Here is a 26,831-nt window from a genome sequence, read left to right as displayed (position 1 = left end):
GTGATTTAAGAAGAGCTCTCACATACGACCTGTCTGACGTCCTCATAATCACTATGAATAAAAAGATCAAGTGTTTTTTTCATGTTGTCATTACGTCTGCCAACGTTCTCCGGGAGTGAAATACAGTGGTGTCATCTACAAACAGAATAACTTGAGAGTGTACTGAGCGACTGCCGGTCTGTCCAGGTCCACAAGGTCTTCCCCAGCGGTCTGGTGGCTCAGCAGGGGTCCATCCACAAAGGGGACCAGGTTCTATCCGTGAACGGACAGATTCTGCTCGGCGTCACGCACAGCGACGCCACCGCCGCCGTGCGACAGGCTCGCAGCCTGAAGCTCGCCGTGGTGGTGGTCTGGAGGAGGGCGGAGGCGCCGGAGATTGAGGGGGGAGAGGGGGGCCGGGGGCAGAGCCATGAGTCTGGACCGGCAGGTGAGTAACAAGGTTGATCATCTCAGTGGGGGGGGGGGCTTCTCCAGATTGCCACTGCTTCTCTGAGAGGAAACCTCCATGTTCTGCCCCCTGTTGTTGTGTTGCAGTGGAGCAGCGGGGGACGCCGCTCACTGTTGAGCTGCAGAAAGGAGCTGGGGGGGTCGGCTTCACTCTGGAGGGAGGAAGAGGATCCATCCACGGAGACAGACCGCTCGTCATCAACAGGCTCTTCGCAGGTACTGGAGATTTAAACTCTGGGTGGCAGCACGGAGTCCTCATTCAGTGTCAGTTGCTGCCAAAAGCTTCAGAGCTCCTTAAATTTCACATTCTCATGTACTTGGTGTAAAGTGATCACTGCAGAGGCAGCTCTCCAGCTGATGGAGTTTCATGTTTCCATGACGACATGTTTTAATGCCATGTTTTTTGGTTGTGGTTGATATTTAAGCATGTTTTTAGGAAGTTATTAGATAAAATATCAAGGAAGCATTAAGTCTGGGTTTGGTGGTTTCCGTCACCATGTTTGATCACCAAGCCACAATACAGTCTTCTTTGAACTATGGGAGCCTTTTCAGGTCAAAATTGTGAGTTTGTGGAGCATACAAAGCGATTATTTACCTGTCACAGCACATCAGAGTGTTTGAATAAGAGGAGGTGCAAATGTGGCGTCAGACTCCATTTACACAAAGACTTTTCAAGTGAAAACAAAACTTTTTGAAAACGCTCCGACTCTTTTCTAAACAGCACGTGTGCAGTACAGCCGTAAATAGTTTTTTTCTTGCACATGCTCAGTTGATGGACAATAAGAACAATGTTTCCTCCATAGTGTCGTGACTCCCAGTACGTATTCTCCTGGGACTTGGTGGTTTTTGAGTCGACAGCCCCGGAATAACAATCCAACTTCCATACCACCAACTAATGGCCCAACATGCCAACTACATTTCCACAAATTTTTCTCAAGTGAAAAAGCCCAAAGTATGTTTTCATTTGAAATGTGGTCACGTAAACGTGGGTCTTCACAAAGACTCTTTTCTACTATAATCAACCCCAAAATTCAACTGGATCAATCAATTAGAATATTTTACTATTTGTTCTCACTTCAGAAAATTCTAATAACAACCAAACGCATGACAGTTTTTGTGTTTTGTTGTAGTTTCTTCCTTCTTTTTGAACTGCAGCAATAGTTGTAGTATATAATGTTTATAAGGAAGATGTCAGAGCATTTTGGGACTGTAATGTACTCACACTGCAAATATCTACTGTGTGTGTGTGTGTGTGTGTGTGTGTGTGTGTGTGTGTGTGTGTGTGTGTGTGTGTGTGTGTGTGTGTGTGTGTGTGTGTGTGTGTGTGTGTGTGTGTGTGTGTGTGTGTGTGTGTGTGTGTGTGTGTGTGTGTGTGTGTGTGTGTGTGTGTGTGTGTGTGTGTTTTGAGGTGGGGCGGCCGAGCTGGGCGGTCTGCAGTGTGGGGACGAGCTGGTGTCGGTCCAGGGACTCAGCCTGCAGGACAACACTCGCTTCGAAGCCTGGAACATGATCAAGGCTTTACCTGAGGGTCCGGTCACAGTGGTCATCAGGAGGAGGGACGCAGGCGCCGAGTGAGAACACAGCTGGAAGACGATCGGGGTGAAGAAGCCGAAAGGAAGATGGGAAAGATCAGCGTTGGTAGTACCGAGAGGTGTTTTACAGTTTTACAGAATCCGCGTTTAGTATTTTTAATATGTAAGCCGAGAGGATCACTTCTTAGATTTTATTATATGAAGACAAAATAAGAGTTTTAATTAAGGTCAACACTTCCACTGATCCCTATGCAGACACTCATTAATGGTACGCTAAGTCCCGGGCATGGTGTTGCAGTGGTTCGCAGGGTGAGTGAACACCAACGGAACTGAGGTTTGAGTCTGGACTCTGCATGTTCTCCCTGATGAGTGGCCCAGGCTGCATCACGAAGGCTCCAGTCAGATAAAGCAAATATATAAAAGCAAATATATAAAGTATTAAGAGGAGTGTGGGATTATTGTGTGTACAAATAAGAATATTGTGAAACAAAACAAAAAAGGTGTTCATTGTCATTTTTTCTTTTTTAAATCACGGCTAACACATTATCCCTCAGATTGTAGGCTTCAAAATATACAACACTTTAAAACAAGCTCAAATATCAAGAACACCAACAGAGTTCACACAAACAAGCATAAAGTGTGGTTCAATAATGACTATATATAATGACCGTAAAGAGCGGAAAACCCGAAACAGCTGCGAGCATTTTCTTCCAAGTACTGCCCAGGCTTTCTTTCCTGTATTTAAATTGACCACCGCATTATACAAAATACTAGTGCTGTGATTTACGTAGAGAAAACTTTAGAGAAAACGAGCATTGCGATTTTGCTGCTGGAAAGATCCTATTTTATGGAAATAGAAAGTCACTTTAGTTATTCCTAATTAAGATTTGTAATGTTTAATCTCTGTCCTTTAAAATTGAATTTCTTTAAGAGTTTCTAAATCTGATTTGTGCTCCAACTTTTCACAATCCATCTCACTTAAATCTCATTTACAGCAAGCATAAAATAAAAACGTTTTATAGTCCATTGTCAATCCCGGCTGTGATGTTTTAAGCATTGTAGTGATATTTAACCATTATATTTACACATCTACCACCACCATTAATTTGAATTGTAAGATTTTCTGCTAAAATTTTGCATTTTAATGGAATTTTTAAAGAAAATATTGCCCCCTTAATCAAAATGTATTATTGTCAAGAGATGCAAACATTACAACAGTTTCAAGCACTATGCATGTTTACCATCATTCATTTATACTTTTTTTCATCAACTGGCACACGTGAGGAAACCCACAAAGGGAGAACATGCAAACTCCAGAGCTTTCAAACTTGAACTCAAAGAGAAACTTATTGCGAACGTAGCTGCTATGCTTTCCATTTTCATTCACACAAATTGATGCAAAAACTTTTTGCGCGCAACTTCTGTAACAAAAACATGCAGTTTTTAGTTTCCCCCAAAGAAACTGCACAGACGGCAGCAAAACATGTCAGCGGGTTTGAAAGTGTTTATCTTCAATTATCATGTAATTTCTGAATACATACATGGGAGGAAGCTTAAAAAAGTATTTCAATCTGACAGAGGAAAGAAAGGAGATGTGAGCCAGTTCTCTCTTTTCAACTTTCGCTGTAACCCAAGTTACTTTTAAGATCTGCAGTGTCACTCTGTCCACTTCAATTTGCACAAATCCTAATGAAGAGAAAAACTGTAACAGTCTGCACAGGACATAGAAACAAGACTTTAACATGATGGTATATTAAAAAAAAAAAGTAACTTTTAAATGAGGGAAATCTTTGTCAGAGAATAAATATCTATTTTTCTCATATTTATGCGACTGATCGAACACCATCGAGCACTTTTCATGACTCAGCAGCTTCTGTTTTACAAGAATCGCGTTGGTGTTTAAAAAACGTGAATCGTATTTATCCACAAAAATACTGACATGACGAGCAAGGGAGTCACTTTGAAAGTGCAGTGACTTTAAAGAGGTGTTCATTTCAGGTTATCTCAAAGGAACATTATAGAATTTTACACAGAAGGTGGAAAGTTGAGGTTTATAAATATGCATATACGTGTCAAAATATCAGTATTTCTCTAGTTTGTGATTAAACTTGACATTTTCAGTCACATTCAGCCTTTTTTTCTAATGAGGGAAACCAAAATGAACACAGATTAAAGTAGGACCTTCAATTTAGTTGTTTTGTTTTTTTTTTAATTCTGCTCGTCAGAAAACTTTTTTTTGCTTGACGTTTTACTGTTACCATGAAGAATCTCTCTCTGTGAGCAAAGTAAATGTTTCCAGAGTTTATCTGCTGTAAAGACTTCAAAAAGGAACTGAATAAAATGGTTGAAAACTGAGTGTGAGTAAGTCCTATTTTACAAACGGTTGGAGATCAGAGGGGGTCAAACTCAAACTTAAAAACATATCAAATTTGGCAGATCAACAAATCTATTTAGTATTCAGACTAAAAAAAAAAGGCACATCTTGAGAAACTGTACAAAACCTTATCAAAATAGATGTTTAACAACCATCCTTTGGTAGAATAACTTCACAAAAATAATCAAATTTACCTTTAATTTAGTTAAAAATGCTACAAAGTTGCTTTACTGAGCATTACAAAAAAAACACAGAAAGAGTAGAAATCCTATAAATAGAAAAAAAAAAAAGACTGAGAAGTTTTATTCATTTGTTTTAATGCTGGTGAAATACAAAATGATTGGGCGGTGAACAGTACGAGGAGGTAAACGTCTTCGAGAGGAGCAAACGAGTAAAAACATTGGACAGAAACCACTTTACATTTATTCTGCGTGCCAGTCGATACTCAGTCTGAGCTCAGGACAGAGAGCAGAGTCTGGATGTTTGGAGGCAAAAGGAAACAGAGAACCGAACAGGTTTGACCTGAACTGATTTACAAATCAAAGAAGTGAATCAATACTGAACCACTCTGCAACATGGAGCCCTTAAGATCAGTTTACAGTGAGAGGCTGCCCTCTGGTGGTAGAAACTCACTAGAATACTGAACATTAGGATTTTACTTTACTATTCATCGATCCATATCAAGCGAATGTCCATAGTAGATCGTTATTCAAGGATATTCAAGGACCTTACTTTACATATTAAAGAAATTGTTTAAAACTGTCGAGAAATGTGGAATTATATCTCATCTTATCTTATCTGAGGTGTGTCAATAGTTTAGAAATGTCTTCACTAGAAAAAAAATGAAGACAAGAGAACAAATTATCCAGTTTTAAATAATAATTTTAGCAGTTTTGAACTTGTTTCATGGATGTTTGGATTGGAAATGTTAAACCCAAGAGCATGCACTGTCCTCTAGTGGATGTACGGATCAACAACCATACAAACATGAGCGACATTTGAAATGCATGGCGCGTAAAGTGATTATCCTGCGACCGCCATCATGCCAATAAGAGGTCATAAAGCTTGTTCAAGTATTGATTTACTCACGAGCTTCTACCTCGGAGATCACGGCTTGCTTTCTGTCCTTCAGCTAAAAAAAAAAACCCAACCAAAAAAACAAAACACACACGCGCTCCAGTTTGACAGGCCACACAGGGAAACATAAGCAACTGAACATGAGGTAAAAAGTTCCAGGTAAAGCAGGCAGGACATTTTTCTCCTAAAGGAAACATGAAACTTATGGCTTCTCTGGAGAAAGTGCTCCTCCTCTCGGTCTCTACCCGCTGGCGTCAGACCTGGACAGGACTGTGGCAGTTGTGAATTCACTTACATGTAATCTCTGCATATATTATCATCGCTATTATTATTATTATTCGGATTATACAAAGTTTTGTTTACATGAGCGACTGTTATATTGTTGAGGAATAAAATACAGCTTTTTCTTTCAAGTGCTCTCCGAGGTGACGAGAGGTGAAGAATTCCATCCCATCAAACCTAAAAGTTCTTTTTTTTTTTTTTTTTAAACACGTTAACAAAACAAAATTTGGTGGAAATAATGCGGCAAGTCAGCGTTTCATTATCACTGGAAAATATATCACTTTTTTGAGAACTTAAAATTCTTACAGTACATTAATTTTTCCTCAGTATAAACCTTTTAACTACAGTATTATGTAAAAAAAAACCTGAATGAAAACACAGCAAAATCAAAAGCATAAATATGGAATTTAAGTTCTGTATTTCCTGACTATAAGTCACTTTTTTTTTTTTTATCTATTCAGCTGTTCATGAAATTTAAGCTTAGAAGCAATTTATATATCCAAACATACTATGTGTGACCACTAGATGCCACTGTATGACAGCAGAAAGCCGCTACAATACCGCAGGAAAACCTCCATTACAACCGGATTACATCCAATTCCCATAAATAAATGTGTCTTTGACAACAAAGCAACTTGTGTGTATGTTTTTCCATCTTCATGACGTATATTATGACAGATGTGACTTAGAGTCTGGAGAATACTGTATATTTGAAAGGGAAAACGTGGAAGATACCTGCAGATTGCAAGATCTGTACAGGAAAGAATTTGCCATCGAACAAATCTGATCAATTAAAGGCAAACATGTTGCTTAGCAACCAGATCTTGAAAATCCACGTTGGGTTTGTGAGTGTTCCTCTTTGGAAAAAAAAATTCCATAAAAATGTACAATCACATTAAAAACTAAAAACGTTAAACACACTTCTGAATGTTTCAGCTGTTCATACTTAAGTGACGTGTTGTGATTGTTTGAGTCTTAATGACTTTAAAGTAAAATCAAAAATCTCAAACAACAAAAGAAATCAGTCAAAAAAGAAAATTTTGAAAGAAATACAACATGGGAGTAGACAACTACTCAAGAGTTTTTAACCCTAAAATAATAATATGAAGGGCATTTAGACAGAATTTAAAAAATGTTTTACTATGAGTTTCAGCCACTTTTTTTTAATTTAAATGGATGATTAAGGCCTTTATTTAATTATTATTAAATATTTGATGTCCTTTCTGGGTTTCTATACAAAAATTCTAAAGAACAAAACTAGAAAAATCTTCAAATATATTAATTTATTTGGGATTATGGATTATTATTATTTTTTTTTACCATTTTCTGATTTTGCGAATATTTATATAATGGTCAATTTTCTTAAATCACATGTAGATGTTCAAAATACAAACTCATTAGATTTGTTTATATTGATGAGATAAATAATTTACTAACAATTTGACATACATTTGAAACAGAAAATCCAAAGTTTTAGATTACATTTTTAATTTCCACTGTCATGATTTCAACTCCACTATTAGTTCAGTTAATCCGTCAAAATTCTGTTATTCTGTGGTAAATCTCATCACTTCTCAATAATACTCTTTAATGACAATTTTCCAATAAAACACAGATTAAAGCCTTGCAATATTATATATGAGGGATTAAAAACTGGGAATTATTAACAAAAAAGACCAATACTTGATGGTATAAATGCCCAGATTTGTGCTTTTCTACATTATTTGACTTAAATTGACTATTTGACGTAAATGAGATTATCTGATTTGTTGTAATCCTGTTTTTTTCCCTCCGTCTTGATATTAAACTTTAATATGTTCAAGGTTTAATATCAAATCACTTGACTTCACATTTTCATTTTGTTCCTCTGTGAATAATAAAACCTTAAATTCTACACATTAATGCATTTAAGTGCTGTACGGCCTTTAGAATGTTCCTTTATTTCCTCACTTCTGGACACCTTGTGGCTCTTTAAAATGTATGTTTTAAACAAGTCTATGATCTTTAGTGTGAGTGAAGCTCACAATGAATAAATTCATGCATGCAAGGAGTTTTTGTACAGAGACGAACAGACGTGGCAGTGAAATGTCTCCCGTTTCTTTTATATTCCAAGCTATTTTAAAAGTATTTGTGCACCGAGCAGCGATTTTTACACCATGATCTGGCGCTACAGTACATGTGACAGTCGCTTTTATTTCTACATTAAATCCCTTTGCATTGAGGAAAAGCCAATAAAAGCACAGAAAATAACCCGGTTTCCACTTTTCGTGAAGCCAGAAAAGTCACCGCCATAATGATAACAAAAATAATAAAATCCCTTATTGTTTCAGAGACTTAAAAAGAAGAAGCACCTGAACTGAGAAAGAAAAAGCTGCCTTTGTTTGCTTTGAAGAAGAACAAAAGAAAGGCCATCGGAGTCATCCTGTGAACGTTTCAGTGATAGAAGAGGACAGTAACTGTGTACGGATGAGTTAAACTATGGCATTTCAAGTACAACACGACTAAATATGAGGTATGAGTCAGTACAAAGCGACCGGCTGGTACCAGCAGGGGCAAATTAATCCATGCAACATGCATGTTTACTGTACACACTGTGGGACGCAGTGGGAGGAGGAAGCCTCGGCTTCCTGGGTAAAAAAAAAAAAAGAAGAAGTGGGGGATCCATCCTTTCAGCTTTTGTACAAATATAGATCTGACATCTATTTTTGAAGGAAAGAAAAGCTCCCGAACGCGGGAATGTAAAGGAAGTTTAGGATCGAATGTGAGCCCTTGTCCTCATCCAATATGGCTGCAGCTTAGTGGTGAGAGTTCACCGCAGCGGCTCCCAACCCGGCGAGGGGCTTTCAGGTAGCAGTTAGGTTTGGACTTATTCAGGGTGTGATCTGTGGGGGGAAAAAACTCTCTTTTTGACTGATTATAACAGGTTTAATATGAGACTTGGCTCCTAAACTTAACTTTTCAAAACTGGTGGCAAAACCAGCATTTTGTGATTTATAAGAAATACTGAAAGACAATTACTGCAAACTTGCATCTTTAGAGACTGATACTTTGAGAGAAAAGCCTAAAGTCTGGACTAACTTAATTCATGATTAACGATTAATTAATTAACTAACGCCAGCAAAAGTCCTGTGTGTACGTTGCTAACACTTTAGGTTTAGGGCCTCCTTTACTTGACCAAGTAAAAACAAAACCCACAACAACTACACCTTTTTCATTTTTCAAAACCTTAACACGCAAATGAGAAACTTTTCTGAAATGAATACACAAAAACGATGCGCAATGCTCATCTAAAGTAAGAACAAATGTATGGCAAATATTGTTGCCAACAATATCAAAGGAGTACTTGTCAATTTACTATAAATCTCCACAGATCAGTCTGCATGACTTTAGAACTTGTTTTCAAATTAAACTTTATATCCTTTGTAGACCGGATACATTGCACAAAAAAAACAAAAAAAAAAACCCTATTCATGTTTGTCTCGTGCGGGTCAAGCATGTAGAACTTACTACACACACCCACCCACACACAGAAACCTGCCAATTGCCATGGTTACCGCAGTGATTTCCTTGCTTCTGTAGCCCCCACTGAAACTGGAGGAGTTGCACGTTTGCATTAAGATTCGTCATTTGGATACTTTCACTCTCAAAGTTTTACTTTTAAATCAAATCACTTACATTTAAAACACTTTTGGATAGTTTCTATATTTCTGCTGGTTAAGGTGAAGCACTTTAATAATCATGCAAGAAGATCTCACCAACAAATCCCACCCTGAACATTCCTTCCACTTCCTCCAGAGTGTGTTCATCCTACCAGTGTTTTGGATCAGAGCGAAGTCACGCACACCTCGTGCGAGGGAACCCGGGCTGGGAAACACTGCGGGACTGGATTCCTCCTGCAGGGACGCAGGACTTATGGAATGCATATTAAAACACTATATAGACCAGGTATTTGGTATCGTTTTGGATCGTTGCTGAATCTGACAGTTGAACCCATTCAGACCTGTGATGTCGCTTCCATCTGAGGCAGCAAGCAAGTTTTCCTATTGTTCGTCATTATATACAAGGTCGAAAACTTTGATTTCTACTTTAAATGTGGAAATTATGACAGAACCGTGTCGACATTATTCTGCGAGAAGCCTTTGTGCTGTAAAGTGAAAACTTTAATTTACTGTAAAATGTTCATTTTTGAATAAAATATTCCCAATAATGTTACAACCTAATAAGCATTCATGATTTAAACGTGAAAAGTTTCACGTTATAAAGTCACATTGATCATTTTTGAGCAAAATGCAGCTTCTTTTTTTTTTTTTTTTTTAACGATTAGATTAAAAGACCATGGTAACTAACTGAGCCACAGCCTTCTAATTTCTGTTATTGTAGGAAATATTCAATCAGTGATGAAACATATTTGCCGGCCACGACCTCCGCTGTATTTTAGAGCTCCATGTGACGCAAACTTGCCTGTTCTCGGTGCAGATTGTGATGATTTCTCTTAAGTTATGGGCCACGCACCTCTGGGACCGGACGAGTGCGAGAGACACTGCGTCTCGGTGGACTAACGCGGATTTTACCGAGTGAGGCTGCGCGCTCGTCAAAGGTCTTTGAGGGACTTAACGGACTTGGCCAGGTTGCTGTAGAACTCCGCCATGCTGGAGGGGAAGAAGGAGTCGACCACGGAGCGAGGCAGCAGGCCGCCCAGGTCCGTCTGGAAGAAGCTGAACACCTGGGTCTTGTTGGGCTCTCTGGAAAATGGATGGGAAGGAAGAAAACAAAACAAAAAAAGAGACTTAATGTGGCAGTTACTGGAAAACAGTGCAGTTCCTCAGTTGGCCACGTGGAACTGCTAGATATATGGCAGCGTCAAGTCAATTTCATTTTCTAAACTTTCTAGAATTTACAATTTTACATGCGATAACATGGCAATTTCCATTTTTCCATCAAATTTTTTATTAGAAAATTATTTTTTCATCGTTATTTTTTAATTTAAAAAAAATTTCATTTTCACCCAATTACATTTTTTTCTATCCTACTTTTTAAGCCATTTTTTTAAAAATTAGTAGATTTTTTTTAATCAGTAGTTTATCCTACTTTTTCTATTCAATTAAAGTTTTTTATCCCTTTTTTTTTGCCCCTTCAAAATGTTTATTTCCTCGCCATATCTCTTCCAGGGCTCAGCAGTAACTTTGAAAATTTGGAAAGAGAAAATGCATTAAAAATATTTGTTTTTTAAGTTTTGTTCTTTTAAGGAACTTTCAGGCTGTAATTAGATCAAATCACATCGAGAGCAGCACAAAAGACTGAACTGAATAAATTATGTTTCTTACACTGTCGATGAATAGATTGATGCTCGATGATTGGATTTTAAATATCAAAGAAAAGTCAAATGAATTGCAAATGTTTCAAAACAATTATTCTATGTTTTTTGTTTTTTTAATTCATTAATTTTTTTCAAACCTGGTGGCCTGAGTGCAGAAGTGAAAAGCACAAACATGAAGGTCAAATGACCAAACATAAAGCCAACAAACTGCTCCTCATGAAATGAAATCTGAAAGCAAACAAAGTAACGTCTCAATTATTATCATTATGTTTTCTCATCAAGCATTACTTGATACCTCAAAATCAAATGCAGTGATTTATATTTCATGACTTGAGTTTATGTTTATTAGATCATAGTCGGTGACTAATTTTGGTGAAAATTGGATGAAATGTATAGAAATAGAGTTATTCTTTTAAATAACTGTTGCTCTTCAGTCAGTAGATTCAAATCTATTAATTAGTTCATCGAACGTTAAGACGGAATTAGTCGCATTTCACTTCATATTTAAAATCTACAGAGTATGAACTGGTACAACCGGTCTTTAGCAACATGTAATAACGCATGTTGATATTGTGATGATACATTTGGAATATATTGTGCAGCCCTGATAAGATCTAGCTAAATACTTTCTCCTTACAGAAGCCTGTTTAGATCAGATTGAAGTCTCGGAGGCTGCTGATTCACCAGATGAATATAACATCCATCCCATTCACTATGCTAATTTTGAACAAGGAAACTGGACAAAAACCTACAGAAAAAGCTTAGATTTCAAAGAAATTCCACATTATTACTTTACTGGCTTCTCTTATTAGTTTTGAATGGATTTTTTTTTTTTTTTTAATGCTACTTCAATCATTCGATTATTTTTATGATATACGATAATGGCTCAAATATCCTTCTACACTACAGGTAAGTTATCACACCGTTTCCTTTATTACATGTAAAATTATCACTATTATATTACAGTATTGTTTTATTACGGGTGCGAAAGAAGCTTTGAAACAGGTTGGAGTCTTCAGGACGAGCGACGTGACAAAAGAAAACATGGCGACGGAGTGATTAAGATTAAACCGACTGCTCTCAGCGGTCGTCGAATCTAAAGCAAAACAAGCGGTCGGGTTCGGTTGTGGCGTCTTCCCTCACCCTGAGATGGGCACACAGATGCAGCCACATGGGTGGTTGAAGCCTCGGACGTAGCCAGACTGAGGAGGACAGCTCTGGTGAGTCACGTTGGAGGCTGAAAACACAAACACACACACACACACACATCTGTTAGTCGTTTTGCATGTGAAATCAGATCATAAACCTTCTGCACAGCTTTCTCTCTTTCACACGAGCTTTCGTTATTATAATAGGTTATTTTAGAATTACATCAACAAGACACAAAATGTGCAGCTTTATTCCAATTTTCATTGAAAAAACAAAAAAATATATATGGTACTCGTCCTTGTGTAAAAACAGTATTTACTGCCATCGTAGTTCTGCCCATAAGCAGAAAAGTTGCGTTTTACCGCTTACATGCATTTGGAAAATGTTGGGTTTTCTGTGACTGACAGTTCACACTTGTCACTCAAAACGTTGTTTGTATAAACAGGACCTCATGCAGCTTATAGCTGATCAGGTAGTAAACTTTATTATCCACAAACATATTCAGACCTGCAGCATTTACATACAAAAATACATCACACAAAAACAAGAAAGCTTAAACCCAACTCGGCTAATTCAATTCCCACCCTACATTGGGGCTACTGACATACAAGCTGCGGAGGAAGCAAGGAGTCGTCACCCACCATTGGATGAGATGCTGCCGTCTTCGTATTGCTTGACTAAAATAACATCTACAAAGTCTCGGGGAGCGATGATGCCCATAGCTGCCGAGGGCGTGACGGTTCGGCAGATAGAGACGTCCTGGAAGACAAAACAAATCACAGATCGAGTTCAGAAAAAGGCCGACACGGGAATCGGCGTTCACTTCATTGTGAGCTCCTTAAAATGTGCGTCAGGAGTCCCCGTCTCAAAATCTCCTGCTTCTGCTCTTTAGGTATTAGGTCACATTCATAAGATTTGACTAGCGATAGGATTAATGATCCCACATGGTGATGTTGTGGTTAGTCACACAGAAAAAACATCCATGGTCCAAGTCTGGCCTTTGAAAAAAATAAAAAAACAAAAAAAAACTATTTTACAAGGAAGTTGTTTGAAATTAAATCTTTTTTTTTTTTTAGGCGAGACCTGGCCGAGAACTTGGTACAACACAAAAGAATACAAAAAGAAAATACAATTAAGACAATACAACTAAGGCTTGAGGGGCTTCCTATCCTAGTTTGCAAACCCCTTCATTTTCAAAAAAGAACAAACAAAAAAAAACAATTGCAAAAATGTAAGCACAATCTAAAAAAAAAAAATAAAAAAAATACATAATGATGGAGAGAAAAGATGTTTGAATGGAAGGTTTGAACATGTGAGTGTAACGCCACACCTCCGTGATTTGCTCCAGCAGCTCAAACTTTTTGACGTTGTTGTCCCACTTGACTCGGAGCCCGTTGGGTACCGGCTTCAGACACTCCCACACTTTGTCAGGACTGCCGCTGACAATCCCCTCCCCCTTATACCTGCCACAGTCACATCAAACAACACAGCAGCTCATTAATCCACTTTGATCCTGCTGGAAAATGAAATCAACGCATGTGGAGACCCTGCGCATGGATTGAAACTTATTGTGTTCGGTGACCTCGGAATTATATAAAAAAAATAATGATGAACTTCACACAATTATGATTTACTTTTCTTTTTTCCCCTTTTTTTTGATTTTTCCAGCTTATGGTTAAAGCTGCTGTCTCCTCACTTTGAGAATAAACTCAGTGACGGGAGGAGGGTGAGCCACTCCAGGAAGTGTGCTACAAGTGAACAGGAAATGAGCACAAAGTGTGCAGGAAATGAGGAAATGTGTGCAGGAAATGGGGGGGAAAGTGTGCAGGAAGTAGGGGAAAACTGCAGGAAGTACGTTAAAATTGTGCAGGAAGTAGACCAAAAGTGTGCAGGAAGTAGGATGATAGTGTGCAGTAAATGAGCAAAATATGTGCAAGAAATGTGTTAAATAGTGTGCAGGAAATAGAAAAGAAAATGTACAGGAAATGGGCAAAAAAGGTGTGCGGGAAAGGAGTAAAACGTATCTAGGAAAAAGAGTTAAATGTGTTCAGGACTTGGGCTCCAGGTGCACAAGAAAGGGTCTAAAAGAGGAAAGGTTTTCTCACACATTCCCAGGGAATTCTGCTGAAGGGCGCCAAGAGACCACCACGTCATTCTGTTGAAGAAAAGAGAAAATTCGGAAGCGGTTACATTTGAAATGCTGTAATGACCCGTCCCAAGCACAAGCTACATTTCTCTGAAACTCTACAAGAAAAATGACAGAAAGATCAAAAGTTGTGTTTTCAGAGTCTGTAATGACTTTATTGATAAACTTCACACAGACCCAATAAAACACTGCAATGTGTTTGATGGTATATCTCATATATTCTTGTTAAACGACACCAAACTTTCTTCTTAAAAACTCCCTGCAGTTACCAGCTTTCCCACTCTGAAGTAAGAATGTGAGAACACACGGTCAGTTCTAGAGTCCAAAAGAACGTTTAATGAGTTCAAACTCCAAACACTTCAACGCTAAATGGGGATAAAATGTGCAGAAAAAACTTTTTTAACACCTGTTTTTTTTAAACTATTGGTTAGAATTTGTGAAGTGCACCTTAAATTAAAATCCCTTCATCGCTTCCCGTCAGGTACGGTTCATAATGTAGGCCACAACACGCGGCCCATTTCCAGACAGAATCTCCCCAGAGCACCAGAGAACAGCGCTCCAGAAGAGGATCGGGGACATTCCAAAACCAAAGAGAATATATAGTCAAATGTTCATGTTAATGTATGTTAATATGTACAGTCTTCCATTTTAATGCAACTTAAAATCTGGGTAAAAAATCAAGTCTGACTTTATTGTGAGAATTCGGAGATGAAGGTAGGACATCTGACAGTAATTTGGGAATTCGGGGGGGGGGGGGGGGGGGGGGGTATTCTAGTATTCTTTGTTCCCAGTATTTTAGATGGCAATAGAAATCAGATTGAGGAGGGGGGAAAAAAAGGTGAGGATTATGAATCTAATATGAATTGGAAAAAAGTGAGAACTCTGACAAAAAAAAGCCAGTATACTCCCAAAATGCCAAATTGCGTGATCCATAGGACATTACTGAATTTCCGACTTGATTCTCCCAAGTTACAAGGGAAAAGTTGGAATTCTGGTGGAAAAAATGCCAATATTAGCATTTTATTCTCGACAAATTTGGTGGGAAAATAGGCAGAATTCGGAGGAAAGAAAATTGCCAATATCCCCACTTTGTTCTTAAACATCTGAGTAAAAATTCTGTGACATGAGAAATCTGACTAAATCCCAGAGATCGGAATCGGAAGTCGGAATTCGGAGGAAAGAAAATTGCTGGCATTCCGACTTAGTTGTCAGACGGAATAAACTAAATCAGAAATCTGACTCCCACCCACAGAAATGAGTGGGTGGGAAAAGACAGAATTCCGACCTAAACCTCCCGATTCCGAGAACAATAAAAAGTGGGAATTCCCAGAGATTTTCCGGGCGGCCTTTCTCCTGCATACAGCTGGGGGGACAGATGTGATTTCGTGACGCTACAGACTGAGATTCAGAGTCAACATTTACCGATTTTTTGCAGACTTTCCAGCCGGACTCGTCCGTCTTGTAGCCCATCAGGCAGTCCGCCACGGTGCTCGCTTTATGCTCGTAATCCATGACGCCGTCCCGGTGAACACGTCCCGGAGGCTGCCGCTCACCTGCTCGGGTGTCTCCCGCCGCCGGGAAGGAGAACGCGGGGCTGCTGGAGAGAGAAGCGACGCTGCGTTTGGATGAATACAGGTAGACGGACTCAGGTGAGGCGAAGCTAGCGTTAGCCACAATGAATGAACCGCAGCATCGCGGGATAAAGTCGAGCCACCGGCGGAGGAAACACGTCGCCCGAGGCCGCTGTCAGTCGCCGCGGACACACACCGGGAAACCTACGAGGCCGGGACACCGCAACAACCGGCACATTTCACACGGTCGACGCGTTAAAACCCAGAAATAGTCCGACGAAGTCCCCGAAGTGCGCGCGGCACCGACCACCGAGAGAAGTCACGCCACCGCGACAGGAAATCAACTTCCGCTCTGCCCTTTCAAAAGAAAATCGTACCTCACTGTGGACCGTGTCAGAACGCCTTAACGAGTCTGGGAATTATGAGATGATCACAAAAATCGGATTGTCCTGAGAGTCTGAGGCAAAAAAGACATAATTTAAACTATTATCTGATTTAGGGGAAAAAAAGAAATCCAACTTTGTTAATAATCACAAAACTCCTGACTACTGTACAGTATACTGAAAACCCGATGGAAATTAGACAGAATTAAGACTGTGTTTGAGTTAGAAATGGTAAGGAATCTAGGGAATGAAGTCAAGACTCCAGAGAGGGAAAATGTCACAATTAATATTTTAATCTGATTCAGAAAAAGCAGAATGTCTGGTGAAAAAGAAATCACCACTGCTTTCCTGTTTTATCCTCTAGAATTCCTGGAGAAATAAAAGCAGAATTCCAACTTGTTTCGCAGAAGACAATGGCGGAAATCCAGCTGTATTCTGGGGAAATAAAAAGCACAAGTCTTTAGTCTTACTTGGACAAAAAAAGTCAGAATTTAGGTGGAGAAAAGGCCAGAATTCCCGTTTTACTCTCCAGAATTCTTGAAGAAAAAGGCAGAGTTCCAACTTTTTTTCTCAGAATTCCAAAATAATGAATACCATCAATAAAGCATCACTGCAATTAGTTATCTTTTGGTTGTAGGTTGGAATTAGCAATGAACTGCTTGCTTGAAGAAAAAAGTACACTTAAATAACCTAAAAGCTTACATTACTTTTATTTTGAAGCAAAAAACATTGGCTCTATGACTATTTCCTCTAGTTGTTCCGCCCCTGCATACAAAGCATCCAGGGAAATGTAGTTTTAACTGAAGCTTCCGGCCACATGCTATATTATGGCTGAAATAAACCTTGTGTGATGATGTAAACTGTGTATGTCCTTCCAGCTGAAGAGGTTACAGGAGGGGGAAACAATCAAAATGGTTTTATTGTTAACAAAAAGCCAGTTTAAAATACACCACCACATTAACACAAAGAAAAAATTATCACATTCATAAGTATACTTGTGCTTTCAATGCAATAAATACTCATAGCACACTCTATCTGTATAATTCTGCCAGTGAAGCCGCTTCAACAGTAAATACTTTGAGGACGAATGTCAGACATTGGAGCAGACCAGGTCATTGGACTCAGCACTGTTTAGATCAAAGTTGGTTTTTGATTTCTTTTTGGCCATCTTTCCTTGCCTGGCCTCAGACTTGAGGTATCGCTCCTTGTTGTGGATGACTTGGATGTACTGGTCAGTGCTGCTGTTCTGCTGGTCGCTGCTGGAAGCCAGGGAGGCCGAGTCCGACTCGGTCAGAGGGGCCTCCAGCTTCGCTCTGGCTTTAGGCTTCACGTAGGACTCCACGTGTCGGATCCTGCACGGGGACTGACTCTGTCCCGCTGGGGAATGGATGTGACGCTTGGCTCGCACGACGACGGGGTCAGCTGCTCTCCCACTCGCCTGGGACCGAGGTTGCGGCTCGGTGTCACCCCAGTCCCTCTCTCCCTCGCCATCTTCCTCTTCGTCATCTTCTTGACCTCCATATCTTCCTCGAGCCGAGTGGCCGTCTTTAGCTGAGGCCACGTGGCTTTCTACGCGGTCGCCGATGAAAAACTGTGTCGACTGGTGGAGGTCAGAGAGGGAATGGGGTCGGTGGGCTTTCCCCAGTGACACCCTCTTCCTCCCTCTGGCCTGACCTTCCTCCTCCTCCTCCTCTTCGCTCAGATGCTGCTGTGACTGGTGGGAGCGGTGCGGGTGCGGCTGGTGGTGAGCGGGCCGCGCCGCGTAGCGTCTGACGTTGCGCGGGTACAGTTCCAGGATTTCTGCGGGCTCCTCCATGAGGTAATGGCGTGGGATTCGCGTGGCGGAGCGCAGCAGCTTCTTCCTGGGCTCGTGCTCGTTGACAATCACGTATCGCGTGGTGTGACCGCGCCGTCCCCCGTAACTCTGTGCCGTGATGATCCCAGCGGCTTCCAGGGGAAGGACGGATCGTATGGTCTTCCTGTACAACGGGTCAGAGTGGATGCTGTCAACACAGTGAGATGGGGGTTTGTATGCCATGTGGTGGTAGGATTTGGATCTGCAGGCTCCACTGGGACCACCAAGAAATGGTGGAGGCCTGTTATGAAAGATGAAAATAAAAGCAGTTAGCTTCTATTGCTGTTGTTATTCACAAGCTTCTGGTATATTAGGATTGCACTGAATGGCATTAATAATGAGAAATGTCTGCATCACCTTACAACTTATAATTTGGACAGAATGGAAGCAAACATTCATTGTGATTGGGAAGTGGGGAGAGGGATACATGGGGAAAAATGAGAAATCCTTTAATTCGGACAAAAAAATGGTCTAAATAAGGGGTGTCAAAGCTATGTACGGTGCAGTTTGATCACTATTGGGCTGAAACAGCAAATTATAGCTTAATTTAATTAAGTAATTAAATAATTAACTGTGGATGACAATGTTCCCATTGCTTTATCCATAGAACTGTGAGTGTAAGAAAAGACAAAATTCCATCCAAAATCTCTTTTCTGAGAAAAAAAAACCATCTGTATTACCAGTATTCTCGTTTTGTTCTGTAGAATTCTGGGGAAAAAAGGCCTCATTCTTGTATCAATAAGAATAATTCAATAAAAAGTCCCACGTTATCATCATAATCCTCATTTAATCAGAATTAGAAAATAATCAATCAATCAATCCAGTATCCCCACTTTATTCTCAGATATCTAAATAGACATTCTATGAAAACAACATCTGAAATGTGACTATACTGAAATTCTGAGGGGAAAAAAGACAGAAGTCCAACTTTAATTTGAGTCAGAAAATGTCAGGAATCTCGGAAAATAATTGAAGTCTCCAACTTTATCTTCAGAAATAAAATGTAAAAAAAAAAGATCTGTTCTGAGCTTCTAAAATAGAAATATATAATATTCTGATCACACGAGGATTAACTAGGAAAGTACTGGTTTTTCTTTGTCATTTGCAAAGTAATCCCAGCGAACATTTATACTTTCTCATGGGCTGTTTTTGGCCACTTGCTGCAGGTTTGACACCCCTGGTCTGAAACATGCCAACAAAACTGTATGATTCCTGTAGCGTCAGTATCCAGGAGGTTCAATTCAAACATTTCCATGCCAGAAGCCATTCCAGGAACTTACAAGTAATCAGCTGTTTCCACAGAAAACCACTCTTTTTAAAAAAAACAACCTGAAACAACATTTATATTACTCTCCTTTGCTGAAACATAGTTTGTTGTTGACACTGAGGAAAAACCTTTTTCTATTAGTTTACTCTTTGAAGTTTTGAGGGTATATTTGATTTTCAATGCTTAGCTTATGAATCATTGCTAATTTCAGACTAATGCATTTGAATACATAGAACTATCTGAACAGGAAATATATTTGCACTAATGAGTGTGCTTGTATTAAAATGTGGTTTAGTCAGAAGTCTTGGCACGTTGCTATAATTAAGTAAAGACTGCACTATTGACCTCATTTAAAGGAGAATGATGCAAAGGTGGCATGGTCTATAAAGTCACGATATGAGAAATAATCTATTCAAACCTATGAAGTGTTTTAATGAGTTGCTCCACTTTGCGTTTTTGAATTATTTACCAGAAGTATTGTGGAAAAAAATATGTTCATTCATAATGAGACCATTTATTAAACAACATTTTTTGTTTATGCCTATCATCAAACATTCATGTGCTATTATATTCCTCAATAGTCAATTCAGCTTTGGTTTAATAATATCATTAGATGTCGGTCTGATTTGCTCGGCTGATGTCACAGTGTGTGTGTGAGACCTGTTGGGAATGTGCTCCAGCCGGTGTTTGGGCAGGACGGTCACGACTGGACTCCTCACAGACCCGGCCACGCTTCCTCTGCTCAGGTCGGGCCGGGATGCCGACTGGGCGATGGTACGGATGCTGTTTCCTCGCTGAACGGGGGACTGGAAGTTTGTGACGCTGCCGTTCCTGCGGGGCGACGGGCTGTGTGTGGACGTGTCCTGGCTGGTGACGTCGCTCTCCTGCTGGTCGGGTGTATTCTCGGCCGCGGCCTCGGGTGCTTGCAGCCTCGCTGTGGGAGAGACAAGGTCACGAAGTCAACCCTCGGCTTGAAGTCATGGAAAACACTGAAGAGAACAAATGGGACGCTACCTGCGGCCATCTGGAAGACTTTCTTCTTGTCATCTGTACGCTCCTAACGCCAGTGAAGAAACAAACCCACCTTTACAAAAACTCTAAATGATCAGTTTCTGACATTAACACATATTTCTCAATCTTTTTTCTCTCTAGAGCCCCCTAATTGTCTCCAAGAAAGATGTGTAAGTATGATTTTCTTCAGATCATGCAAAACCATGTCCTCCCCACCCATTACAACAATTTTGCCTTTTTTTTTTTTTTTAGATTGAGAGAGGCCCCCAGTGATGAGAATTATTCTACTTTTGAACAGCTAGTGAATAGAGAGCACGTATTAGGACTCTTTTATTAACATACTTGTAAACAAAAACAGGCAGATGCTTCATTAAGTCCCTTTTAGAAAATGAATGTGTTTTGGGGCTGGTTTACTTGAAATGACATATGACAAATGACATTAGTCTGAGTTTAGGGAAAACCTAAGATTTTCAGTCATTAATAAATACGATCATATCTAAACATTTATAAACATTAACAAACCTGTACACTACACGTTTGCAAAATTCTTAGGGGGAGGGAGCGCCCTCTATTGGTCAGCCGCCACTGTCCCTAATCCTTGTTTGAGAACCACTGCCTTAAATACTGATTCGAATAAATCCTGACTTATAAATGGAGAACAAAACAAATAAAATGCTAATATTTAATGATATACATGCTGAACGTAAGTAAGGCCACTATTCACCACTCAGAAATGACCTCTTTGTCCTGTCACCTGTTAGTGGATGAGATCTATGGGGCAGTGAACATTTTGTTTTTAAAATGGATTTAGAAGCAGTAAAATATACAACTGTATACATTTGTACAAATCTGCTAAGGGTGAGCTCCTGTAGGGTCCAACATGGCCAAAAACTCACGGTCTGGAGCTGCATCCTCAGCTGGCTGTTGGTGAATTTGAGGGATCTGGCGATGGCCTGGAGGTAGTATATCGACATGCTGGAAAAACACATCCGACACAGGAAGTCAAAGTGGCCCAACGACAGGTGGATTATCGTGCTCGTGTCTGTGACGTGTGCAGTCTTACAACAACAGCAGCAGCCCCGGCAGCACGACGACAGGGCTGGTGATGTAACTCATCACTTTGCTGAACCACAGCGGGAAGTCACTGGCCACGGTTTCAGAGATGATGTCGTAAATTTTCTCTTGACCACTGGGGGGAAAAAAATAATAATTTCATACAACCTGTTAGCATTTTACATTTATACACATTTGAACACTCGCATTCGTACACGTCCATGCATTTATTTTCAGCAGGTTGGATTACTGAAACGGTGTATTTACAGGTTTCAGTAACAAAATCTGTCAGACTGATGCAGCTCATCCAGACTCTTCACCAAAGGCCGGTGCTTCACCGGGCAGTTTGGAAAATACTGAGGTTTTCATTTCCAGGTTTGATAAAATCAATTCACCAACAGTACCTGAACAATGAAGTGTAAACAAATATACAAGCTAAGAAACACAAGACACAGACAACTAATTAAACATGGTTATTACGTTTATACTCAAAGGGCTTGAAAATATAATTTAAAAGTAAAAAAACGTTTCTTGAGAGTAAGTTTCCACATTTTTGTCTCTATCAAGCTGAAAAAGTCTAGCCTCTGCTTTGTGTGGAAGGTATAAAACTGGCTGTAAGCATAGAGCTCCATTGAAAGAAAATCCGAAAGCTGAATTTATAGAATAAGAACTGCATCTATGAGGTACAATATAGCTCTACAAAAACTTTAAAGCGATTACTATTAACTTTAAAATCACAAAAAAATCTCAAAGGACTGTAAGTATACATATTAATTACAAGGTCTGCTATTTTACACGTTTGCTTATTTGATTTCAGATTTTAGTCAGTGAACATAAAAAGTACGACATGTTTGTGTGACCTGGACTTTAATTCACACATTTAGAATAGATGGCTTGATGTGTTGTAGTGATCTGACATAGTTGCTCTATCATAACTGCCACTGATCCTTGATTTCTGTAAAAATGAAGTGGTTTCCTTGTAAAGACGTTATAAAGCAGTCTAAAGTGGGTTTACCTGAACGGTCCACAGTGCTGTGATGGTCGATATCTCACGATGGCAAAGACGGTGGGCAGCATACACAGAAAGAGCATGAAAAGCAGCATAGCCAGGTAGAAATTGTTTGATCTGAAACAGCAGAGCACAGATAATGTACCTGTTAAAACAGCATTAATATATACAAGTTCATGCTTTAAACAATAGGGCCGTTCAGGCGACAAGTACAGCCAAGTTTGACTTCTATAGGGCAAAAACATAAAATGACAAAACATAATTAACCATTAAATGAAGTTAACTCCAAGTTGTATTGTAAGTACATTCTAAAAAAGTTATCATTTATTCCAGCTTTCACAATTTCTACCAAGAACAGATAGAATTGAATGAGTATTCTTTGCAGTTCTCTTGGTTAATTTTCATGCCACATGATTTCCTGCACCTTTCAACATGCACGTTTCCTCAAATTCATCCTCACATCTTCCTACAATCAGTTCCTCATTTCTATTACAACCGTGTGACATTCAGCAGTTACTTTATGATTTCTACATTTCAACACTATTGGAGCTCAACCTACAGGCCACATTTGGCTCTCTGGTGGGCCGGCTTTTGCCAGCAAGTTGCATGTTTGACATCCCTGCCATAGATAACGTAAAAAAAAAATATAGCATTTTCTCTTCTATAATAGTTTTTGTGCAAAAATCACAAGCATCCAATAGTACCTTTTGACACTGTTTCTGCAGAAAAAGATGTAACTAGATTCTACAAGCCAATTAGAAAGTGTAAATAATAGAGTTTCTCTATTTATTAATCCAAAAGGCCAGTATTTAATGTCAGTGAGTATGACTGCGTGTGTCTTCCCTGCAATATAATAATGACCTATTCAGGTATATACTGCTCTTCAGCAAAGCAACAGATGATAAATGGATGATTTCATTATCCTTCTCCAGTGAAGTCTTACTGTTAAAAAGTCATGTTTTCTTCCCTTTTGCTGCTTCAACCTGACTTTACGACATTGAACAAATATTTTCCATGAATTAAATCACCTTAGTTTTAGCATGGTTGTAGTTTCTATTCTGATTAAATCTTTATTTTCTGGTCTATTTGTACTGTAAACTTTAATTATTTCAATACCTTTATAGATTTGTTGTTGTGCTCCAGCTTACAGAGCAACAATATGAAATATTGATCTCTGGTAAAAGGTCTCTCATTGACCTTTTTGCACTTGCACCATGGAGATCAGTATGTGGTCTTATGTATATAATGACTCTGACTCCACACACATTAGTTTCCAGGTTTGCACTCAGTCAGTAGTTACTCAGGTGTTCATTTTATTAAGAGTTACTCGGGTGTCACAATGAAATATTTCATGTCTCACAACACAGTAGTAAAGAAAGAGGTTAAATAAAACCCTGGTGATGAGTTGAATTTATAGGCTCCATATATAAGTCTAAGCTCCTGCATTCCATCTTTAAGGTGGATCAGAGCTGCAGTGTCTGCTTTGTTCTTTAACATGAAAAGGTCTTCACTTTTCATTGTAATTAAACTGCTGCTGGACATAAGATGACATTTGTACTGAGCCAAGATGTTCCTCACTTCTGTTTTTACACCTAAATCAAACAATATAAACCTTTAACAAAGAAACACAGTGGATTTAATGTTTCAATTATACCAAGCACAGTGTAAATCCTGCACTGCACGTACATTTATGTAACTTGTCTAAGTTCAAGTTTGATGTGGTAACAGTCAATTATTAGCTTTTTAAAAATTTTTTTAGACACGTCACCTTTCAAATATAAATTAACTTTAGAAATATTGGACAATTTCACGTGTTCAAGCATCTCTTTATAAGAATTGTCACAATTACATACATATTCATAGACTGCAGTGTAAAGGGTGGCCACCATTAGGAGTAAAAAAAAAATTCTATATATATCACTGTGTCTAACCACATCCTGATATAATTAACATGTAAATATAGATTACAGGCAATTCTTGGACAACTCAACCATCACAAGTCTGCTTTCCTCATAAAAAACATATTCATGAATGACGTTCCTCTAACTGGTCTACCTTCATGGCGAAGAGACAAAAGTCCACCTCCAAAAACATTGCCTGCATTTTTCTCATTTAAGTGTATCGGCGCTCTGTAATTATGAGTCGGGGGTGTGAAAAAGGGGGCTTACTTATTGCTCCATTAACAACATGTCGCTATCAAACCCACTCTCCTCCAGCAGAACTGAATTTAATGGCTGTCACATGAAATGTCCTCTCAGTTGAATAGTGGTGTGTGCGCGCGCGCGCGTGTGTGTGTGTGTGTATGTGTGTGTGTGTGTGTGTGTGTGTGTGTGGGGCTGCTTGGATTTTCCACCACATCTGGGAGTGACTGATAAGGACTGAAAGAGGCGATCACAGCAGCCGTGTTACATAAATCAGAGCTGGCTGAGTGCCTCGGGCTCATGTATATGCATGTATGTAAGTAAGATGCATGTACTTCTCTGTGGAACTACACGTCGCAGCCGAGCTGGAAAAGGGCTGGGAAAGACAGCCAGTAACAAACTGCTGCTGATGTGTAATAATGCAGACTAACCTTTATCCAATAGAGCAAGGGTCTAAAAACTCAGATCCTGACGGACGGAGCCCTGCATGTTTTCCGTGTCTCACTGTTTCAACACGGCTGATTGCAATGAGCAGCTGGTTATCTGGCTTTGTGCTGAATGTGGTGGTGAACCATCAGGACATTCAGGTGTGTTAAAGGAGGGAGACATGGAAAACACGCAGGGCTGCGACCTTCAAGGATCTGAGTTTCAGACCCCAGCAATGGAGGATTACATGTATTAGAGAGCGCAGAGTACAAACTGTGAGAAAATTTGCACATACAAACTGCGCGGACCCCACCCGTTTACAAACAAATATAAACCTGCGAGAAAATGAGTGTGAACCTTTGAAAGGTCAGTTTGTACTGAAAGTACAAAATAAACAACACAATACCACAATAGTAATTCTGATATTTTACTTCGAGTGGTGTCCCTTAACTTGCTCTTTATATCAAGGGTTTTAAAAATGTAGAATATAAGTCTATATTTTTTCAAAACCAAACGGTTACTACAGAAAATTTGAACAATCTCAATATGAAGCAATTTATATTTCTAACTTTTGGTGCAAAATACAGTGAAATGTCCACAAAAATATCTCCTATGGCTGTTGCATTATGTATATTTTTATATTATATTATTATTTTTTATAAACTCACCCTGACAGCATGGCTGTAATACTAATACTTGGTTGCTCATGCTGATTTCAGGGTCTCAGTGTTATTGTGTTGTATGGGATTGTATTTTGTTTCAAACCATCGTTTTCACATAGTCTGGAATGATTGAATAATAAATATAAGTTAAAAAAAAAAAAGCAAACAAACAAATAAACAAGCCATAATGGTTTGTCAGATAACTATCATTGGAGGTAAGTTCAGTACTACAATTATACAATTCATGCAATTGAAAAATAAAACGATTTGAACTTTTCTTTGGCCACTCTGGAAGAAAAAAGTTGTTTATTTGCACATTTTATCACAACTTTGCATATAATGTCCAGTTTTCTAAGGTATTTGCCTTAGGTTGAATATTAACTACTGCATTTTTTGGGGGGAACAAAACAATGATCAGAAGTAGACCAAAGTGTTCATATATGTGAGTTTTTGGCGAAATGAGATAAAAATGAGAATTAAACCTTTAGTCACGATGGACGGGCTTAATAAAATGGATCAATGAGAAAACCGAGAACGATACTTGTGTGTGTGTGTGTACGTGTGTGTGTGTGTGTGTGTGTGTGTGTGTGTGTGTGTGTGTGTGTGTGTGTGTGTGTGTGTGTGTGTGTGTGTGTGTGTGTGTGTGTGTGTGCGTGTGTGTGTGTGTGTGTGTGTGTGTGTGTGTGTGTGTGAGTAAGAAAGAGAGAGACCTGGAGGCTCTGAAGACCTGCTGATGGGGAACATTACAGGTGAGCACGGCCCAGCTCCTCAGGTACATCAATCCAATCAGCTTCAGCACGTTGAAGGCGGGAAGACATGGAGAGAAAAACGCTCCCATCCTGACAGTAGAGGAAACACAGAAACGTCTGTATCACACACACACTCACACACACCCATCCAGCCACCGGGGTCACACCTCATATAAAAAGCATTCACTGGGTCCCGGTTTCACTTCATTATGTTTATTGCTGGAAGGCGACGGGTTGGAAATTAGTTGAGAAAATACTGTGAAGCCAGCCACAGAGGTGGAATAGAGAGACTCCAAAAGGCCACAGTCTTTTAAATGGGGTCCTGGAGACCAGACAGACCATTAGCACGGGATCAGGTCTGTTGGTATTTGAACTAAAAA

General features: G+C 39.4%; 3 protein-coding genes across 4 annotated transcripts in view; 1 reads left to right on the top strand and 2 right to left on the bottom strand.

Annotated features, from left to right (window-relative positions):
• Positions 1-4,328, top strand: part of il16 (interleukin 16) — a 42,545-nt gene extending 38,217 nt beyond the window's left edge. For both annotated transcript variants that reach the window (XM_080494683.1, XM_080494682.1), the window contains 3 exons: positions 187-427; positions 535-663; positions 1,856-4,328. In XM_080494683.1, coding sequence (XP_080350809.1) covers positions 187-427; positions 535-663; positions 1,856-2,022 — 537 coding nt within the window. In that variant the 3' untranslated portion in view covers positions 2,023-4,328. The remainder of the gene's footprint in view (positions 1-186; positions 428-534; positions 664-1,855) is intronic.
• A 5,766-nt stretch (positions 4,329-10,094) lies between these two features.
• On the bottom strand, positions 10,095-15,836 carry stard5 (StAR related lipid transfer domain containing 5; the record flags this gene model as incomplete). The annotated part of the gene is made up of 6 exons (XM_080500006.1): positions 10,095-10,454; positions 12,173-12,266; positions 12,820-12,937; positions 13,509-13,641; positions 14,284-14,333; positions 15,747-15,836. The coding sequence occupies 6 exons, from the start codon at positions 15,834-15,836 to the stop codon at positions 10,304-10,306; spliced, it is 636 nt and encodes a 211-aa protein (XP_080356132.1). The 3' UTR covers positions 10,095-10,303.
• Positions 15,837-17,368: 1,532 nt separating this feature from the next.
• tmc3 (transmembrane channel like 3) overlaps positions 17,369-26,831 on the bottom strand; it is a gene marked incomplete at both ends in the record, with an annotated part of 29,632 nt that continues 20,169 nt past the window's right edge. The window contains 7 exons of the mRNA XM_080496565.1: positions 17,369-18,257; positions 20,061-20,334; positions 20,415-20,457; positions 21,308-21,386; positions 21,475-21,600; positions 22,480-22,590; positions 26,413-26,541. Of these exons, the coding sequence (XP_080352691.1) occupies positions 17,369-18,257; positions 20,061-20,334; positions 20,415-20,457; positions 21,308-21,386; positions 21,475-21,600; positions 22,480-22,590; positions 26,413-26,541 (1,651 nt within the window). The remainder of the gene's footprint in view (positions 18,258-20,060; positions 20,335-20,414; positions 20,458-21,307; positions 21,387-21,474; positions 21,601-22,479; positions 22,591-26,412; positions 26,542-26,831) is intronic.

This window comes from Blennius ocellaris (genome assembly GCF_963422515.1).
Source record: "Blennius ocellaris genome assembly, chromosome: 1".
Lineage (NCBI taxonomy): Eukaryota > Metazoa > Chordata > Actinopteri > Blenniiformes > Blenniidae > Blennius > Blennius ocellaris.
Note: the sequence above shows the minus strand (reverse complement) of the source record. Positions and strands in the feature narration are given on the sequence as shown.